The 14,250-nt window shown below is 46.8% G+C and overlaps 1 protein-coding gene across 1 annotated transcript in view; it reads right to left on the reverse strand.

The window, feature by feature from the left end:
• Srrm4 (serine/arginine repetitive matrix 4) overlaps positions 1–14,250 on the reverse strand; it is a 149,101-nt gene that overhangs the window by 43,893 nt on the left and 90,958 nt on the right. Inside the window, exon 2 of the mRNA XM_035443262.1 lies at positions 948–1,094. Within this exon, the coding sequence (XP_035299153.1) occupies positions 948–1,094 (147 nt within the window). The remainder of the gene's footprint in view (positions 1–947; positions 1,095–14,250) is intronic.

Below are 14,250 nucleotides of genomic sequence, written 5' to 3' on the forward strand. Positions count from 1 at the left end.
CTAGAGTTTAAGACTTCACAGTTTTAACTTACTGGTTATCATATCTTGGCCATCATGTCACCTTTATGAGACTCAGTGAAATGCCACTTATCAGTGTCTAGCCTAGCACCTGTCATCTATCAGGGACAGAAAAGTCAGTGGCTGAGTAAGCTGAGTTAAGGAACAAGTCTGAAGCTTGACACAAATATGGGTTAAAATTATCATTTGACAGTCCAGGGCTCACAAATGTCAAGAAGTAACTATCGTTAAATGTGAGTGTCTCACCATGATCAAGGACCCAGGTGGTGGTTAAGCTAGAATAACAGTTTGATTGGATTGAGTGATACCCAGGAGATGGGTGTGTCTGTGGGTGTTCCAGAGATGATTGACATATGGAAGATCAAATAAGATGCATTTGGTGGGCTTGGAAGGAACAAAGTTAGAAAAAGGAAGAGGCCCAACTGGAGATGGAGTCCCTCCCCACTCCCTGTCCTCTCCTCTCCCCCTCCCTTCTCTCTCTCTCCTTCTCCCTTTCTCTCTTCTTCCTTTCCTCCCTCCCTCCCTCTCCATCCTGTCTCACCGTACTCAGTCACAGAAACAACCAAGTGACCATGGAGCAAAATCTCTGAAGCCATGAGCCAAAAGCAACTTTCATTTTCGTAAGTGTTTGTCACACTAACAGAAGTGTAACTCACACAAGCCAAGTCTAGCTTGCCTCCTGCTTTTGGAAATACATTGTCATTAGAACTCCTGTACTTTATTACATTTAGTGCCTGGATCTAACAGTTGTGACCACAGCCATTGGGTCCACAAGCCTATAACACTGGCCCGCTACAGAAAGCATCTGTTCGCATATGACACACTCTCAAAGAGGAACTTGGAAATGAGAAGGGGTCAGAAAGGAGGACTTGGTTTTCCACACCAATCTTGCACTAGCTGTTGGCTCTGAAGGAGGCTCTGCCTCTCACCTGTGTGCTCGGGCAGGATCCAACTCCCTGCAGGGCTTCTCTCTTTCCCAGCTGTTGGTGCCAAAGGTCTCAGTGGTCAGACGGTGGCTCAGCTTTTCTGAAGGTCCACCTTGGGCTGGGACCAAGAGATTGCTTTGGGGCTCTGTCCTGCAGGGTAAGAAAGGAGGTAAAAGTGTTAGAATATTTGGAGTCTTTTCATTAAATATTCAGAACAAAGGTTTTACTAGCCTTGTTCCTAGACTGAGGTCATGAGATTATCATGACCTTTTGTCTCTGAGTGGAGTTGGGAGGCATTTCTAGTTCAAGGCAGCCAAGATCCACACATCTTCTCCATCTTTCTCTCTTTCTGCCTCAGGGACTTTGAAGGCTATGTACTCTGAAAGTGGAAGCCACTTGGAGGAGGAGAGAGATCTGAGCTTTAATAATTTTATAAGAGAGAAATGGGCTAGATTAAGTTGCTCAGGTTAAGTTAAGTTCATTACAGCAGCATACCCTATCCTGTCCTTACTAGAATATGGAATGGTCTTGGAAACCAGCATTCACACCCTCTCTCAAGAAGATGGACACTGATGCATGGAAAGAATAGTTTAACCCCCTTTGATTCCCTCCTTTTTTTTTAGACTTTATTTCTCCGCATTGTCTGTCTCCTCTTATCTGTATTTTACTTTTCCCCCACAAACCAATAGTCATCCAAGCTCCAAAAGTATTAAATGGAAAAATTCCACAAACATATCATAAGTATAAACATGTACTTCTCTGAATAGTACAATGATACCTTGTACTTCCCTGCTGTCTCCTGCTTGGGACATGAACCATCCTTTTACCCAACATAGCCATGCTGTATATGCTGTTCAACTGTGAATCACTTAGTGGTTATCTTCAGCAGATTAACTGACAGAGTATGGTGTCCAAGTCACCCCTTTCATACTTACTAATGGCCCTAAGGTACGAGAGAGTAATGCTGGATATTTGAATATGCCAAGGGGAAGACATAGGTGTTCCCATTTTATGAGACGGTAAAAGCACAGTACAATGTTTGAAGAGAGAGATCACATTTGTAGTATATTATTTCTTGGTTATTATTTTTAACCCTACACTATACCTAATTTATAAATAAAATCTTTTTATATGCTCACATGTAAAGGGAGAAACATGGTGTGTGCAGCGCTGAAACCCCCTAGGTTCCAGGAGTCCACTGTGGTCTTTGATATTATTTTGATTGGATATGCAGGCAGGGGATGAGGGGGATTGGATGCTTGAATTTACAAACTACAGATAAAAGGGGACAGACTTCTGAGTTCCAAGTCCCTCGGCAGTAAAACAGAGAACCCCACCAGCCCTTAGACTGTTGACTTGATGTGAGTGTAAAGATGACTTATGCCAACCAAAAGATCTAGAAAAAATACCTTTTATCTTGATTTTACTTTCTTGCAAATCAGCCAATCTGGTGTCTCTTGCAGAGGTAAGGTCACCTACCTGGAATAGCAATTCCCATGAAGCCTTAATGTTCCTTCCTCTTGCCCAACTGTGTAGGAGTCATTAATGTACCTCGCCTATTTAAGTCTCAGGAAGGGACAAGTAATTGCTTAGTCACTTGGTCTTTGTGACTCTTGTTACTCAAAGTCCTGGATCCAAACCAAGAGGACCCAGGAGCCTGAGGGTCAAGGGTCTGTCTCGGTTCATTCTACGTTCCGACTACAGGTCAAGCATCGATTGGTCAGTCATTGATTGAAGGCTCCTGCTGGTTTTATGACTCACAGTGAAGGCATCTGATAAGTTCCCGATCCTTAGGGATTCCAGGGAGTGAGCCAAACCCAGTCAATAGGGAGGCAAGGGCAGAACAACACATTCATCTCTGCCAACCGCTTATTGGAGCATCTTCGGAAGCAGAGCTGGGAGTCACTGCCAGCCAAGGAGGAATGGAAATCCTAATCAAGGCTGCCTCCTGCCTGGTCCAAGCTAACCCACATTCATTATATCTAAACCTCAGTGCCGGTTCTCGGTGTGGGGCTGCAGTGACCCAACCAGGGATGGATACTGTGACCATGAAGTTTATATTCAGATGGCAGAGGAGATCATTATGACTTAAGTGTGAAAACTATGACTTATTGAATGTGACCAATTAGGATGTGTATAGAATAGCATAGAGGGTTAGGAAGGCAGCAGAGTTAGGAAGGCATGTGATGAGCGACAGGCACAAGGGAACTTACAGAATGAGGTGGCCTAAAATGTTTTCACAGATTGATCGATAGATATCATTGCCCACTATTTTCAACTTACAGAAACCACGAAACACAGTTGCTTGCTGGGTTTGTTTTCAGCCATGAGGATTGGGAGTGAATTTTTTGTTTGTACGGTACTACATCCCTTCTGCACCGGTATCTGCAGAAAGGGGGAGGTACATGCCAAGCAGAAGGACTGGGATTCAAAGACCTCAGCACACACAGGAATGGCAAGAGGTGAGATCAGAGATGAGGTCTTTGCAGTGAAATTTTTGTGATTGTGTACCAGGGGATGCACTAGCTTGCTCTTTTTCTCCAACAGTACTAGTTTCAGCTTTCTGGACTCGGGTACCCCACTGGGAAATCCACAGTAAAGCAAACAGAAATACAATAAATTCTACAGGAAGCGCTGAAGGGAAGGATGGGGCCCTCCATGATAGAACATTCAAAACCTTATTGTAGACATCCTAAGATTTTTATTTTTGTGGCTCAGCTTTTCCCTGCCTCCCTCTTTCCACCTGTCTATATGCACACACACACACACACACACACACACACACACACACACACACACACACACGGAAGTCAGAGGTCAACCTCAGGTCCCATTCTGAGACAGGGCCTCTCACTGGGGACTTGGGGTTTGCTGAGGTCTAGGCTTGATGTCCAGTGAGTTCTGGGCATCTTCTTGTCTCCACCCTTCCAGAACTAGGATTTCAAGTGTATGTCACCACACCCAGCTTCTTGTATGGGTTCTGGGGATCAAACTCAGGTCCTCACACTTGTACAGCAAGTACTCAAGTAGCTAAGCCATCTTCCAGCTCTGCTCAGCTTTCTTAAAGCCAGAAGAAAGAGCTTAAAATCCCATATTCTCCAAGTTTGGTGTAATATCAAAGGTTCACAATGAGGTTTCTGAATGAGATCCGAGGACCCATTGTAGATTCAATGAAGTAGAGTCTGAAATAGATAGACCCAGGAATCTACATGCTAAAGAAACATCCCAGATAGCCATTTGTCAGATCAAGCACAAAATCCAAAGATGCCATATGATCTGTCTTCAGTCACACCTCCTGCACCCCTCCCTGTTTCCCCATCATTCTAGCCATATGGTCTTCTTACCATTTCTTAAATAGGATAAAACTTTCCTGCCTCAGAGCCTTTTCACTTGCTGCCCCTCCCCCTGCACTGGCATGCAGCTTGCCTGGTCATCTCATTCTCTCTCAAGGGTCACCTTTCCAGAGAGTTGTCCCAGCTTCCCCATCTCACTCCATCCCCTCTTTACCAGTGGTAGGAACCACATGGGGCTTGCTGAGTTCATTCTTCTTCACTGATAATTTATGTTCTTTAACTGATAATCTGAGCAAGGACATGAGTTCTTGAGGTAGGGACCAGTCTTCTTACCATCAAGTAATCAGAGAGTGGATAATGGTGCCTCTGTTTGCTGATGGATGGATGACAATGGATGGATAGATGGATGGGTGGATGATGGTAAATGGATGACAGTGGATGGATAGATGGGTAGATGGATGATGATGGATGGATGGATGGATGATGGATGGATGGACGGATGGATGATTATGGACGATAGATGGATGGATGATGGTGGATGGATAGATGGATGGATGATGATGGATGTATAGATGTATGGGTGGATGGATGGATGAATGGATGATGAACAGGTGAATTCTGGGCACTGATTCTATACAGAAACTGTAGCTTGGGCTCTGCCCCCTCTTACCAATCAAGGTGCTGAGTTGGCAGGAGGAAGAGACTATGAAGCACACAGCCCTTCAGTGGAACCAGACCTCCGCCCCAACCCCACCCACGCATCTTCCCTGTCTCCAGTCCTGTATCTTTTCAAGGCCTATTTCTGCAGAAAGCATGGCCACAGCTGCCTCCTCTTCACTTCATAGTTATTCAATGTTGAGTTTAAAAAAATACTTAAAAGAAGACAAGATCTTCAGGGGACAGCTGAGACAGGGAGTCAAGGGCCAGCACACTCCACTTCACAGAGGGAAGGGGAAGCCACGGGTTCAGGTTCCTTGAGAACTTCCTCCTCCCTGCATTCCTGCTACTCAGAGATCTGCCACTGATGGGGCTGCTGCCCGTAGTCATGGCAACGAGCAGCCAATTCCTAGCCTCTGATAAGAGTCAGGGGTGAACTTTCTACAAAACTCTCTAAGATGCCTGGATCCCTAGCTGCTTGCTCGCTAATTTCTCAAGATATCCATGAGTGGAGCAAGAGTTTCCGGCCGCTCCCAACAAAGCACTCATTTGGTCCAGGGCTGGAGGCCAATCCTCATGACCCTAGCCCTAGGCAGAGTTAGTAGGATTTTAGAAACAGACAAAAAAAAAAAAAAAAAGGCTGTGGGAGCTTCAGAGTCAGGCAACCTCAGTAGAGAGCGGGAAAACCGAGGCCTCGAGACACAAAGGGGTTGCCTGAGCCTGCATCAGCACTCATGTCAGAGCCAGGCCTGGAGCTGTGGCCTTTTGTCTGCTTGGCCAGTGCTCTTTCTGAATACCTTGGTCATAACAGCTCTTTGCATCTATTTAAGCATCTACTGGATGCCAGATACTGGGATGAATGCTACTTCTCTCTCACCCTTCAGCTCATTGAAGTTCTAAGGAACCCAGCAGCAGGTGTGGCCAGTTCTGTTGTGTGTGTGGAGAAGCTGGGGGATGGAGATGGAGATACCCAGCCAGAATATCAGCAGTACAGGTTATTTATAATAAAAACCAGCTGAGGGAGAGAGGGGGGGAGATACCCTGAGAAATATTTCAAAACTGCAAGAGGACTATCGCATGCTGGATAATTCCTCTTGTGTCTGCATCTTAGGGCTTGGTCTGCATCTTACTTCTTACTAGGAGAAATGGCCTTTGGCCACTGACTTTGAGACATTCCTGACTCTGACTTTCTCTATCCCACCCACAGCTGTGCCTGTGTGTACAGTGTTTCTAACCTGGTGACTTAGTGGATGCTGAAAACCCTATATAGTGTGCAGCATGGTGAACCTTCCTCATTCCTACTGCTGGGGACAGAGACCTAGTGAAGAAAATGGACTTGCTTCTCAGGCAGTGCTCAGGCCCCACATGCTTGTTCTGCCTTAAGGTTGTGAATGACACAATCTTAACCCTGTACTTGCCATGGGCCTGTAATCTTCTGTTTTCTACACTCAACAGAAGCCCAGGCCCCGAGGCTCCTGAGCATCCTAGAAATCCCAGAATTCAAACGGAACTGACCTGGTCCAGCAATAAGATGGATGTGGCTAATTTGTGCCTGGGCTCCTGGGACTCTGGCCTGGAGTCTTGGAACTCCAAGTCTCTTTCAAGGTTAATCTAGTTAATTAAGCTCTCTTGGAGGTAATCTACAGGAGGCTTGACCCTTTGAGTATTCTTATCATGGCTGGAAAAAAAAAAAAAAACCAACAAAGCTTGAGAGAAGACAGGGTATTTTGCCGCACTGCTGTGCGAAGTGTCATTTGGATGCAGGGACAGTCATGCCCATTCTAGAAAAAAAAAAAAAAAACTGAATGAAAACCAAGAAAAGTTTCTCAAGATGACACTTCCCCCGTCTTTCATTCATTGCCCGACAGATGTTCATTGCAAAACGACTTCATGGCAGATTACAAGAATACAAAGGTCCACACCAAATGACACTCTCTGCCAAGACTTTTCATCATGGAAGGCGAGGGGGGTTCCCTAAACTAGGAAATAAAATTCAGAAGACTAAGTTCTCTGGCAGAGAAGAGTCTAAGGAGCCCTGAAGCAACAGACTAGGACCTAACACAGCCTGGAGACATGGGCAGGAGGCCAAGGTGAGTTCCCTGAAGGAAGAATGGAAACTGGTCAGAGTAGAGGAAAGGCAGACAGATCAGGAAAACTTTTTATAACTGCACAGGACACAGCATGTTAGAACAGACAGATAGGGGTGACGGATGGAAGGTAAGAGTTGAGAATGAAGACAGAATCTTTCCGAACCACATAGACAAATGTTTCTTGGGTCTTAATGTGCACACGAGCCACTTGGATTGCAGTTGGTGTGAGAGCTGACTCAGTGGGTCTTGGGAGAGCTTGGGTGACTAAATGCTAAACCATCCCAGGTGCAGCTGTTCCCTGGAACACACTTGGGGTACTCAGGATGTAGTTTTTTACAGGGATTTGGGCTTAATTCTAGACTGACCTATGTAGACAGTCTTCCACCCTGATGCTTTCCTGAGACAACGGGATGGACGATAGAGATAGAGAGAGAAAGAGAGAGAGAGAGAGAGAGAGAGAGAGAGAGAGAGAGAGAGAGAGATGGTGTGTGTGTGTATGCATGTGTCTGTGTGTGCCTCTATGTGTGTGTGTGCAACACTCTTCTATATTAATAATCACCTGGGTTTCAAGTGTAAGTTAATAAAACCAAAAGAATTAAATGTGGAAAACTCAGCTCAGAGTTTCTTGTCCAGCTTAGCCAAGTAGGTCAGGCTGCCACCTGCAAGATGAGTTCCTTTAAGGCATCATCATGACTGCTGGTGTGAGGGATGAAGGGAGCTACAACTTGAGAGACTTCATCAGCCTCAGGAAACCCTAAGTTCAGCTTGGTGGGGGAGAGACCTGGTGCAAGAACTGGGGGAGGGAAAACTCTGGAGAGGGGTTACCAACAATTATTTAACTCTTCACCATTCACTACAAAATTATTGAGTACATACTGTATGCCATCTATGTTGTCAGCACCCGGGAGGCAGCTGGATACAATGACAAAGTACCCCCACCATTTATAGCTCTCATTTGACTGTAGTGGGCAGCAGGGAAAGGAGTGCAGAGAACAGACACAATGAAGAAGTAAATATGTACACCATCAGATGGGGATGCGAGCTACTGAGAGAAGAAATGGAGCATAAATCAGAAGCAGAAAGCTCCCCAGACAGAGGTGAAGTGCTCCTGGGAGAACATTGCAATTTCAAATGGGGTCATTGGAGGTGACATTCCAGCCAAGGCTCGACAGTGGTAAGAGAATGAGTCCCGAGCATGGCTGGGAGAATGTAACAGGCCACGAGCACAGCCAGTGCAAAGGTCCTGAGGTAGGAACATAGCAGCGACTGAGGACCAGCAGCGAGTGGGAGCTGATTAAGCAAAAAGTGAGTAGGAGGGGCGATGTCAGATGGAGGGTGAGGGACCAGCTCACAGGGATCTGCAGAGCCATTGCAAGGACCTGGATTCTCACTGCAGCGAGATGAGAAGCTGTTAGTGGGTTCTGAGATGAGGAGTCATGATCTGACTCAGATACTAAAATTTTTCTTTTTGTTACTTGTTCAGAGGAGATGGCAAGGAAGCTGGGAAGACCCATGGTGTGACAAAAGGGCGGATGGTGAGCAGAGCTGGTGCAGAGCTATCGTCATGTTTAGCAGGGACCGGACTCTAAGATAGCCAAGGTAGAGTCAACCACAGGATACGCACATGAAAGAGAGAGGTCAAAGATCACCCCAAAGTGTGTGACTTGGGCTGCCAGGAGGACAGAACTGTCTTTCACCGAGTTGGGAGGGTAGAGAGGTGTCTGAGAACGGTGCTCTGGAGTTCAGTCTTAGAGATAATACTTTTCATTGGGATATATTCATTCCAAACCACGCCAGGTTTCATCACAGCATTTTCATACATGTCTGTAATGTATTTTGATCACATTCATCTGCATCGCCATCTCTCATCCTCCAGCCACTCTTCCCTCTTCTCAAGCAGCCGCTTCTCCACATTCATATCTTTTTATTTACTTACTTTGGCAATCCAGTGAGTTTCATTATGGTTGCTTACAGACACGTGGGCACCTTGCCAGTTACTATGCCACTCAAAAAAATCTATCTTCCTTCCCTGGCCACTGCTAACTGCTCATGAGTCCTCAGGGAGGGGTGGGGTCTCACAAGCCAGTCCCTCAAATGTTAATTTGAGATGCCAGCTAGATACCCTCATAGGGATGGTCACCGGGCAGTAAGATATGTATCCCTGGGCTTTGTGGAACCCACGGGAACCAAGAAAGGCATCTGAGAGATACTGGCATCCAGTATAATAAAATCCAGGGTTGGTACCATCTGGGGTTAAGATGGAGCACCTAGTTAGACTGTGATGGGGACTGGGCAAGGAGGCAGCTCTGAAGTCCTTGTCCCAGAGGAGTTTGGGGATATTAAGGTGGCTCAGTAGGAATGCTCCAACCTGATGGATTGACTCCTAAGACAGGCAGACAGGCTCACAAAGTGCAGAAGGGTCCAGTTCTCTCATTTAGATGCGTTCATTTATTCACTCATCCATCCATCATCCATCCATCCATCCATCCATCCATCCATCCATCCATCCATCCACCCATCCATCCATCTGTTCCACATCCCCTCCCTTTTCAGCTTAGCATCATTTTACATGAGTCCTTCCCTTAAGTTTGAAGTCTAGCAGAAGGGATGAGACCAGGCATATAATAAATCATTCCAGATGAGTGAAAAACACCCAAGAAAGGAGGGATATGGGGAGGAGAGATGTCTGTCTGTAGCAAGCAAAGCCAACTGGGTGCAGGAGATTGAGTCTGGTCTGGGCAGACATGAATAACAGCTAGACAGGAGCTGTCTGATAATCTGCCTGATCACTCCCCAGCCAGCTGACCTCAGCCCAGTCCCTTCCTTCCTGCTGGAAGTGCAGTCACCTGGCAGAGCTGTTGTCGGGAAGAAAGGAGGCATGTCCCTAGAGCTTAGACAGCAGCTGGTACTTGGTGGCACTTCCAAGCTGGCCTCTGGGGACCCACTCATTGCTGATTCTGATGGCTTTTCCCCAGAGAGTCTGAGGTGAGGGACTCTGGGTAGAGGAGGAGACGGAGTAAAGTTGGGGTGCCCTTAAGGGTCAAATGCAAAGATTCTACCCTGGGGGTTGGCTTTGGTGCCCACCAAGATGAGTGGCTGCTTTAGCACCTGTCAATAGCATGTCACCCTTCCTCACTGTGTCCTGGCTTCTTCCCTAGTGATCCGAGGATGGAACTGTCCCTCTCCATTCAGGGACATGCAGCCACTGGACTCTTCTGGGAGCTCCTGCAGGCAGGGAAGTCCTGAGATACGCATACAAATGCACACATGTACACATACAACACACATCTTCCTCCCCACTCACAAACATCCAGGAACACTGCCCAAGGCTGCATGCAGTTTGGGACAACATTCTTAACAGGCAGAGAGTAAGCAGCTGCAGAAATCCACAGAGAGGACAGAGCAGACAAGCCACAAATCTCGATGGCAGGCTGAGAGCAGGCGATGAGCTCCTGAGGTCTGGGCTCGTTAGTTTTGAAATAACACAGCAGAGAACTGAGATAAAGGGTTTCCATGGGGGAAGCTGTCAGATACCTCGTCTCACACTGCTGGAGTCACTGGAGGGACTGTTGGTCCGTCTCTCTGGGTTAACTGTATTACTGAATCCCAGTGTCAGCATTTGTCAGAGCTGGGCCAGGCCTGGAGGGCTGAGCCCAAGCATGGGTAAGCTGTGGTCTGGGGGGAGCAAGTGTCAAGGGCAGGGCACTTGGATCAGGGGCAGAGCTGAGGCCTTCATCTCTGCAGCTGCAGTATAAGCTGTTGGTTGGACAGACTCCTGGTTCTCACTACAATGTAAAGAGAACTAACATGCTGACTGCAGACTCCCCCCCACACACAGATGCTCATTTCCAAGAGGTTGTGTCCAACTCTAGAGGCAGGGCAACCTATAGCCTGTGACTTATTAATGCCATGGTACCAAAGACCTACTCCTTTGTTTCAAGACAGGATTGGACATGCTTAGCACATTTCTGTCAACATTCTGGTACAAGTCACACTCAAGGCTCCCCTAAGATGATGCTGAAGCTGGCCCCAGATGATTTCCCATCTTTCCTGAGATTTCTCCTCCCTGTATCCTCCATGCTTTCATCATGAGATAACTCCCACCATAGGTTAGCTGTGCACACTCTGGTCCTTAGTTCTTGCATCTTCTGTCTAAGACACAGACCCAAGGTTAGTCTCTATCAAGATACTGAATGCAAAGCATTGGTGAAGCCTGTTAATGTCTAGGTTGCCATCTCTGCTTTGCTACTTTGTGTGTGTGAGAGCTACAGGAAGTTATGAAACACCACCAAACCTGAATTTTCACCTCTGAGTGTGGGAAATGTTGTCTGGAGGTGATGACAAAAAGTTTAGCACATTTCTTGGACACTCAGTAAATGATTGATGTTATTTTGTTTGTTGGTTTGTTTGTTTGTCGTGTGGTGGTGATGGTGGTGGTGGGGTGGTGATGATGGTGGAGAAGATAATGGTGAAGATAATGATGATGGTGGTGACCCTAGTGATGTGATGATCATGGTGGGTGCTTGTGGTGATGGTGACAGTGATGGTGCTGATGATGGTGATGGTGGTGAGGGAACAATTCTGATGTTGATTCTTACAGTGATAACAAGGGCTCCATACCAACTCCACCGACAAGGAGAAAGCTTTCAGAAGCTCTGGCATCAATCACCAGCATGTTCTCAAATCACCCTTTGTCTTCTCCCCTGTTAGGCTTACCCCAGAGGCCCCATCCTTTGTCTAGAGAGCCTCTTCTCCCTGTGGGAGACAGGGAACCCTGGAGAAAGGCAATGTCGAGCTTTACACTACAGTAGCCATTTCTCAAGCCCAGCTCAGGCGTCCAGTCCTTTCACTCACGGAAATGGTTCCTCCACAGCGACTCAGAAGACACAGCTGTTAGCAAAGGTCTGCTCCTCCGTGGAGACATTTATCAGCTTTTTAAAAGTCAAACCCATTACCTGAGAATTGTGGGTTTATTAGGGAAGTTTCTCTTTATTAGGTAGCCAGCCTCATGATCGCCTCTTACTGATTTTGATAGGCTCTGGGCATGTGAGAGGGCATGTGTGAGAGTGTGTGTGCCTGTGTGAGAGTGCATGTGTGCACACATGTGCATGCATGCATGTGTGCACTATGAGAGTGTGTACATGTGTGAGAGTGTGCATGTGTGAGATTGTACATGTGTGAGAGTGCACATGTATGAGAGTGTGTATGTGTGTGTGTGTGAGCATGTGAGAGTGTGTATGTGTGTGTCAGTATACTGGGACATCTTAGGAGAGCTCCCTACTGCACAGGTGTGAACAACCATTTCTCAAAGCTCCATGGTTTCTCAGCTGATAACAGGAAGGCATTTACCAGTCAGGAGCCACTGGGGGCTTTGGGATCAAGCTGACTGAAGCTCAGAGCCGTACTGCTGTTTTCAGGCTGTAATCTCACATGAGCCCTTTCTCGTGTCTGGCAACATGGCGATAATTACAGTATCTGGCTCTCAGAAAAGACACAGGCGGGATGCGTGAGACCTTTCCTGGTGCAGAGAAGGCACTCAGTCAGAGTTAGCTGTCACTGTGATTGCAATTACTCATTGTAAATAGCTATGGGGGGGGGGCTTTTGAGTCCTCCTGTCTTTGCTTAAGCCCATTCCTTTGCCTAGATTGCCTTCTCTCCCCGTCTTTGCCAGGGGAAGCCTCACTCATCCTTCAAGGCTCAGGACAGCCTTCCCATCCGACTTCTCTTGTGTTCCTCACTGGCTTTCTTCCACCGAGCTCTAGAGCCACTAAGGCCACAGCAGCAAATGCTGCTGAATGCTGGACAAGGCCACTGGAGTATTCAACTCTCAGTTTCCTGGTCTTGGAGAGATGGGAATAATAATACTTTATGTGTTTAGATGGTTATAGCAAACATGCACTTACTGGGCTGAGTACAATGTCTCACCATAATTATAATTGCAATTATGATCTAAAGAAGCTTGTTAAGTCCAATATGAAAAAGAGGTAGGGAGCCCTGTGGCTCTGCTTCCTCCCTTATCAGGTTTTGAGACAGCGTGACTTCCTGTTTGCCTGGCATAGTTTAAGGAACCTGAAACACCCCCATCATAACCTCTAAAGGGCTTTCCAGTGCTGGGGCTTTTGGGAGTCTGATTATCCTTAGATTCTAAGTATTGCCCACATCTTTTTGCCTCTCTCTCGCTGTTTTTGGGAGTAACACAGTGGATCATTAGTCTTCAAGTCATCACTCCCAACTGTAGTGTTAGGGTGAAAGGTATTGAACCAGACCCTACAAGCACTTCATGAAACACTTCTTCAGATCTGTAAAAACCATCTTATCATTTAAATCCCCAAGGTACAGCAAGAGGCTCAGAAAGGTGGAGTGAGTTGCTGAAGGACCCACAGTGAGCTGTGAGGAAGCCTCGAATCCTCAAAGAACTATAGCTTGGTACATTTGACTTCCAGACAGGACATGGCCCCACGACCTGGATGGACGTCACCACAGTTTCTGGAGTGATCACATCCCTTTCTCCCTCTGGCTCTGTGGTCACCCCTCCCCCTCTCCAGCTGGTTCCTGTTGTCTTCACCCCATTTTCTTGCTTGTGCCAAGCTCCCTGGCTGCAGTCTGTTTGGTCTATTGACCAAGTCATTCAATCAATCAGCTAGCTTGTCCTGACAGCTAGAAAACACCTCATCTACCAATTTTCTCTCCGGCGTCTTTCAGAGGTCCATGAAACCTCCCTAATTTGGAATTTTGCAATGATTCTGACATAGAGTCTACATTTCTCATTCTGGTTTTTTTTAAAAAAGGATGAAATGTCATCACATAAACCCCCTGAGGGCTCCCAGGAAAGGACTCAGCAACCAAAGGGCTTTATTTTCACTCCTTTCCTCATTGTTTATCCCCCCTGCTCACACCCACACCCACCTCTATTCTGGGATATGACTGACAGCACCATTATCCATGCTAATATCACCAGCAACAACAGTGGACACTGGCGGGGCTTGTGTTGCCCTCTGTGCCAAGTGCTTGGGGTGCGTTTATTCTTGTCTATCCTCATCACTGTGACTAGAGGTTAGCACAAGTGTCAAACTCATCTCGATAATGAAGAAACTGAGACAAGGGAGGGATCCTGCTAATAGGCAGAATAGATGGGGTTCTAACTCCAACAGTCTGGCTCCAGGACTTTTACCAACCCTTCCACCACCATGCCTCTTGGGATTGGCATCCTAGGGGAGGGCACGTTTGTGTTTCCTTCGTGCCCATTAGTGTACCCCTAGCTTTGGG

This window comes from Cricetulus griseus, chromosome 4 (assembly GCF_003668045.3).
Source record: "Cricetulus griseus strain 17A/GY chromosome 4, alternate assembly CriGri-PICRH-1.0, whole genome shotgun sequence".
Classification (NCBI taxonomy): domain Eukaryota; kingdom Metazoa; phylum Chordata; class Mammalia; order Rodentia; family Cricetidae; genus Cricetulus; species Cricetulus griseus.